General features: G+C 35.4%; 1 protein-coding gene across 1 annotated transcript in view; it reads right to left on the bottom strand.

Annotated features, from left to right (window-relative positions):
* rbm18 (RNA binding motif protein 18) overlaps positions 1 to 7,530 on the bottom strand; it is a 21,022-nt gene that overhangs the window by 8,135 nt on the left and 5,357 nt on the right. The window contains exon 2 of the mRNA XM_048613365.1: positions 5,576 to 5,702. Within this exon, the coding sequence (XP_048469322.1) occupies positions 5,576 to 5,702 (127 nt within the window). The remainder of the gene's footprint in view (positions 1 to 5,575; positions 5,703 to 7,530) is intronic.

Genomic DNA, 7,530 nt, shown 5'->3' with positions numbered 1-7,530 from the left:
GCTGCTTGGCCTGCTGTGTTCATCCAGCTCTACACCTTGTTATCTCAAACAACTTAGATAGTTTAGGTAATGAAAACAAAACAAAGTAAATATTCAATGCTACAGCACCACTTCTAGACCACTTGCCACACATCATTTAATGAAATCTACCTGAAAACTTTGAATCGAACATCTGCTAACTCAATCTGGACAAATGACAATTTCCAACAACCTTGTACAACTAATTACACAGCACTTTTCAGTGAAGTAACCATCAAAAGTACAGAAATAGCCTTATTGTTTGATAATACAAAACAATGAATGTGAGCTGCAACTCACTATGTTATTTGTACACATTTACAAGCCATTCGAGGTTCAATCAATCATTTAGGAAGTCATCGTAACCCCCTAATTATTATAGCTTGGATATACTGCAGCTCAGATATTAAATACTCCAGCACAACTGCTATTATGTTAACTCTATTTTGAATGGTGCAATGAAAAATATTAAAATGCAACTCTAAAATCTCATTTACAAGACATCATTTTTTAACTCCACCTGAAACCCATATATTGCCTATACATTTAATGCAATAATGTTGCTAGATTTCACAGCCACCCAGAGTCAAATTATAACCTCTATCTTATTATTCAGCCAATAGCAAGCAGAATTGGGTAGGGGTTTGGCTAGTACAGCAAGCTTCCCACTGAACTGTCTCAACAATCAATTGGTTTCATTATCTTGGGAATCAAGTGGTTTTTCCTCAATGGTTTAGGGACATTGAGAACAATTAACAAGTATTCTGCTCTTAGTCGTCATCGTATAATAAATCCAGTAGAAATAATCCTTAGAAGATTACCAACATTATCAAACTTCAAATGCTTACAAGATACCAGAGAATGCATTTTAAAAGTTAGAAATATTGGAAAAATAGCTATTGTGAACAACAGCCAGTGTGAAAGAACCAGGAACAGTATTTTTGTGGCCTAGAATTCATAGGATCAGCTGGTAATTTCACAAAATTAAAAACTGAAGAACTTGTCAATATATTTGTATTAAGAGAATAGGCAGATAGGAGTGTTAAGGTTCAAGGGTGACATGCTTATTATAAGAGCAGATAATAAAAATGAGTAAATTAATTGCCTCAGTTTTTACAATGGAGGTAGATTCTGAATTTCAAAAGTTGGTGGTTACCACTTAAAAATAGAGATGTTGCAAAGTTATTTAACTCAAGATATTTAAATCACTGGGATCTTTTCATACGCTCGTTGGGAAATAACCAAGAGTCTGGCTTAATTTTCCAGAATACATAGGAATGGTTAAATTAGGCCAAAGTCCTCAAAAAAAGGATCAGTTAGTCTCACATTAGCTATTAGTAAACTACTCAACTGTACACATTACAAAGTTCACAAAGGAACTGGAGTAACAACCATTCAGCACAGATGGAAAAAAAGCAAGTTATTTTGACCAACATTACAGAATGAATTGAATAAATATCAGTGGAGGAATGGAAGTTGAAATGGATTTTCAAAAACATTTGGAAAGATATATGTAAAAGATTGACACCAAAAACAGAATTAAAGGGAATGTAGCAACATAGAGGTAATTAGAGGGTAGGAGCAAAAGATTTGAAAGATGTGGCAAGTAATATTTTCTATGGTTCTGTCTTACTACTGCTCTTATGTACTACATCCATAAATAATCTAGATTTGAGCCTTGATAGATCAGAGATTTGCTAATGACACCAAATCGTACTGTGTAATACCTGCCATTACCAAGCTCACCTAGTCCCATTTCTGTAACATGACCTAACTCTGCCTCATATCTTACATCACAACTGATAACATTTTTCATGCCTTAATTACCTCTAGGCAACTATTTGAATGCTGCTGGCTCACTCCACATTCCGTATCCTCGAAACTTGAGGTTACCCAAAACTTGCCCATATCCTGTTCACCAAAACACTGTGGTCACTAGCTTAAATTGCTTCCCTGTAAGCAATGTCATCATTCTAAAATTTTCTCTTTTTTTAAAAAAAAAAAAATCCCTGGCTAGCCCAATCCTACCTTTGTAGTCTTTTCTAGCTCTACAACGCTCAAAAGGTATCTACACTCCTTCAGTGCTGGTCAAGAATTTTGGATTTTAAACACTCCATCATATATAACCACAGGTCAACTGCCAAAGACTTCAATCTCTGGAATTCCCTCCTTGAACCAGTCCAACTGCCTGCATCTCTTTCCTTCAAGATGTTTTTAAAACCCTACTACTTGACTATATTGGTATTCTGCCCAATCATCTCCTCATATAGCTCAATGCCAAATTTTAAATCTCTTCTAAAGCACTGTGAAACATTTCACTATGTTAAAGGCAGTATGCAAATACAAGTTTTGATTATTTCTGGTTGCAAAATGCTGTAGCAGGACATGGATAGATTAGTTGCCTATAAAAAGCTTGGGCAGATGCAGTTCAACACAGAAAAGAGAATTTAGTTGGAAAGAATAAAGCAAGGAAATACAGACTTTTAAAATGTATGATGTTAAATGGAGCAGAGAAATCTTATTCTCAGATATACAGATTCTTAAAAAGATAGACATCGGGCCAAAATCGATAAGCAAATCCTTGGTATGCCTATAAGTACAGAATACAAGAGCAAGAAAGATGGCGCTTATACTGCAGTGGTAGTGTCTCTACCGCTGAACCAGAAGCTCCAGGTTCAAGTCCCACTTGCTCCAAGTGTATGATAACAACATCTCTGAACAAGAGGCTTAGAAATATCTACAAAAGGATTAAAAGAGTCAGTATTGGAAGTGTACAGGACCATAATCAGACTGTTTTTGGGATTATTGTGCAACTTTGAACACCCTGAAAAAGTAAAGGTACAATGTAGATTTGCAACGATAAAACGACGAAAAAGCTGGTGGACAGAGACTTGAGAAGTTGGATATTTTCACTAAAGCGGTAAAGAGCAAGGCACCACCCAATAAAGAGCTTCAGAATTACAAAAGGTGAAGCTAAAGGTTAAAAATTGATAGATTATTTCTGTAGGGACTGTAACAGTTAACAAGCGGGCAGAAATTAAAAGGAGGTGAGAAAGCATTTCTTATTTAAGACAGTGGTTATATGGAGAATGCACTGTCACAGGCCATTGGTGAAACAAAGTTTTGCCATTCTTTTATAAATAGGAATTAAATAATTGCTTAAAAAGAATATGGAGTACGGAGAGAAAGGAGGTGCATGAAATGACAAATAAAAACCGAAAGAACTTTGGATGCTGTACTAAGGAAGGGACACCGGACACGAAACGTTAACTCTGATTTTTTTCTTCACAGATGCTGAGCTTTTCCAGCAACTTTGTTTTTGTGCATAAAATGACAATATTAACATAAATGTCAAGCAAATGGCCTGTTTCTGGACCCTGATATTTTATGATTCTTTGAAAGCAGGGCAATACACAATTATGGTTAGTCAAATACCATCTTAAAATGTTTTAATCATTTGTTGGCCTCACGGGTATCTAGCACACCCAACCGGGATGATTCCTGGAATGAGAAATCTAAATTCTAAGAATTAAATCCTGCTTCTTTTCTTTACAATAGGGGCTTCATGGTGACAATTCTAATTTTTAGAATTCTGAAGATGGCTGACATAATTAAAGTCTCCTTAAAAAAGTGGGCCAGTCAACATGTAGTAAATTTTCAAATAAAACTTTAGAAAGTAAGTGGTGCAATAGGTTTCCCAGGAAGGCCATCGAAGCAAATAGAATAAATTGGGTCAATGAGCATCTAAAGACATTTCTGAATACACCTCAAGGAATGTGACAAGTTTGATTGGATTTACATCCTTTGGAAATGGCAAAATTTATCAGGCTGAATTGATACTAAAGAGAATATGACTTAACACCTGCAGACATTTGTATATGACAGGTCAGTCCCACATACTTCACCTTACAAACTGCTGGGATCTACTCTAACAATACACACAACCTATGCACTTCACTCTGGGCTAATAAATCAAAATGCAAGAGGGTTTAGTACCTTCTCTTGCTAATTTCAGGTCTAGAAAGCAGAAAATTAGTGTAACATAATTAATAAGTCTCACTTTTAACATAATGGTAATTATAAATCAACATTCTAAACGAGGCTGATTGTCCTTTACAGTCAAAGCTGTTTTTGATTTAAGGGTTTTCTCAAGCTCTTTGTAGAAAAATGCTAACTGCACCTTATTAGCATGTGAGAGGAAGTGAAGTCAATAGAATAAAATACCTGAGGGAGGGCACCTAAGGTCACCAATTATTAAGGTCTGTACAGTTGGCTGGTAAACAGATCAGTTCAGGAGTTCTTCTCATGTTTGCTGCGAAGGTCATCTGGTCTTTATTTTCCTTTGTTGCTACCATGTTCAAATATGTGAAACCTTTTCCAAACCAATGGTTTATAGAACTTTCAAAGGTATATTAGTTATTTGTGAGAACAAAGTAACTGGTTTCTGTACAATTTTATTAATGCCTGCAAGTTCTATAAGCAACATACCTTTCATTTATTATCCATATACACTGAATTTTATATTACGTCAAACTTAGCTTATAATTCTAGGAATTAAGTCAAAAACTATTGTGAATGATAATGTTCAGTGAAGTTTGAAACAAAAATCAGCAGGTAGGTCAAGAAGTGCTATTCGTAAAAGGATAACACCACAAATAGTGACTCTGGCCAGAACACACAAAAGGAATCATATTCAAAGTTGAATGTAATATAAATATTAAATTAAAAATTAGTCTGAAATAATGATTATCTAAATTTATCATAAGTGTACAAAATCTTGATAATTTATTTATTAATTAGTCCCCCTTATGATGGTATGGAAATGCTTCTGAAGCAGAAACTGAATCAGAAAACCATACCTGTCATCTTGTAGTTAGCTCTCAAGAGTATCAAATTTGTTCTTTTTTGATTCCCAAAATGAACCTTTACATTCTAATTTAAGCCAATAGGTATGGGGCACTGGCGGTGCACACTTCAACATACAAAGGGTGACCTATTAATTAATTGGCCAATATACCAAGCCTTTTCTGAATAAAAGAAGTTTTCACAGTGAGGGCAATTGTCAAAGTTGTTATAGGCAAATAATTTGTATACGTTGGGATCAATAAAAGTAACAAAACAGAGTGAAGTTTGAGGTAATAGGCTGACAAGCAATCAGAATGACCACTAATCTGAGTGAGTATTGGATGCAAAAGACCGCTGTGACAATACAAGGGACTGAAGAACACTGCAAGAAAATGGGGAGATGGGAAATTAAAATGACATTGCAAGTGTGATGGATAAAATAAATATTTATTACTTTTTGTGATGCATAGAAAGCAGTTATTTGAAAACATTTTTCTGCTCCCTCGTTAAATAAAATTGAAGTAATTTTTGGATTGGGGTTTGACATGACAGTATTAGTGCTGTCAAGTTTTAAGCCCAGACAACAGCATTACTATCTAGACTTATTTAATCCCAAGTAAGTAGAACCAACATAAATACTAAATTTACAAGCTTTGATTGATCTTAGTGGCCCAAAAGGAGTAAACACATTTTTTTTAAAAAAAAGACCTACCTCTTTTGTCTCAAAGTTGACAAAACAGTAGCCCCTAGGTTGCCCCTCAAGTGGGCCCGACTTGTGAAAAAGGAAGTCAAATTGTTTCACTTTTCCAAATTTCTGGAGTAGCTTTAGAAGGTTGTACCTGAAACAGAGATGGAAAATACTGTCAACAACACTTTGGTTGTTGATTAAGATTTGAATATTAACAATATCAAAGAAACCTGCACATATACACAATTTTAATGAGGCTCCAAAGTAGCCTGACCTGTAAGCGCAAATAGTATTTTAACAAATTTACTGAGGGCTTAGTCTAAAGCCTTGCTCCCATCCCAAGCTGGAATGTTTTACTAAGCTCACTAAACACTAACATACAGGAACTTGTGTTCAAGACATCAGTAGCATTGCTGATATCTCTCATATATGCATCACAGAAAAAAACCTCAAGTTTAATTCACTCAACCATGAATAAACATTTCAGCAGGAATACAAGCAGCATAAGTAATAAATTCAGATTGTCATAGGAGGGCATATTTAGTGGCAGAAAGGATCAAATGTAAGAGAGAAATATTTTCAGTTTGTCAAACGAAAGGGGTAGAGAAAGGGAATATGTAACAAGGGTTACATGACTGGGAAAAACATTTATTGCGCTTAGGGAATAAATTTCTTTCTCCTGCCTGCAAATTGTCAATAAAATTATTAACAAATACTCTCACATGCAATCTCTTTCTGCCTTTTTTCTTTCCCTTCAGTTAAATTGGAGCATTTAAAAAGATGTTAGATAAATTTTGTTTTTCTACAGCCTCATCAGGACTATTCTTAACACTTTCTCTGGTTGGCCTCTCCCTGCAAAAACATGCTCCTACAATACAATAGTAAACAAGTCAGGTTAGATAGGTGCTGCTTTGGGGAAATGCTCTCTACTACTCCTACTGATTGCGCAGATTATCATGAAATAGCAGTACGCAAAAGCTGACTCTCTCTTCTACTGTACCTTTCTCATGGCAAGTTTACAGAATGTAAAAAGGCAGACTTAAAATCTGACAATTACAAATCTTTCTGGAAGAATAAGCTTTAAAAAATTGTTTTGAACAACTATTCATTTTTAGGACCAATCTTCTGCTTTGAAGGCATGGCGAACAAGCAGCAATGGATTCAACAGCTGCAAACAACTTTTCAAGTTATTTCCACTTAATTCACTGCCAGGTTTAAAAAAACATTTATCAGTGCCTCCAATTTTAAAGAGCCATTGTAGTAAATATGAACCCCCCTCCACCCCCTCCTGGCTTTTCATTGAAGCATTAGACAGCAACTTTCTATAAGTTTTCAGTATCACAATGGGAAAGCCTTAACTGGGAAGTTGATAACGGATGTATATTGAAAGCTGGTAGTGAGAAACAAAATACAGCCAAACATCACATTTAACATCACTGGCTAACAAAACCAAATGTCAATGGAAGTAACGTTATTTTTGTGGCTCTGCCTTCATTCTTAGCATACAAATAGTTTAGAATCAAAACAGACTAACTTGACCTGAACAGTTTAACTGTGCTGATAATCCAAATGCAGTAGCATTGGTGTGTTTATCACCAGGTTCTCTTATTGCCCTCCAGCAGTAAACTTCACTTGCCGGGCTGCTCACCTTACCAGTCACCACCCACTGAAATTGAACAACGCATACATAGTTTTCATCAAGAGGGTTTAAAGGGCTTTAAAAAATTGCAAGGAATGCACTACAAAATAGAGATATGGATGTTAAGAGTGAGAGACAGAACAAAGTTTATACCCATTATTTATGGTTTGTGATATTTTAACTATTAAAAATACAGAAATATTACATGCACAGGAGAGATAAGGAGTGGGGCTGAAAGGAAGAGATCACATTCTGAGACAGGCATTCAGAAAATCAACAGGGTAATCAAATACCACAAGAAAGGAGTGAAAACATGATGTGTTGAAAAACTCAAAATTGG

Source organism: Rhincodon typus, chromosome 28 (assembly GCF_021869965.1).
Source record: "Rhincodon typus isolate 14 chromosome 28, sRhiTyp1.1, whole genome shotgun sequence".
In the NCBI taxonomy this organism is placed as follows: Eukaryota; Metazoa; Chordata; class Chondrichthyes; order Orectolobiformes; family Rhincodontidae; genus Rhincodon; species Rhincodon typus.
This window is presented reverse-complemented; position numbering and strand designations above follow the sequence as displayed.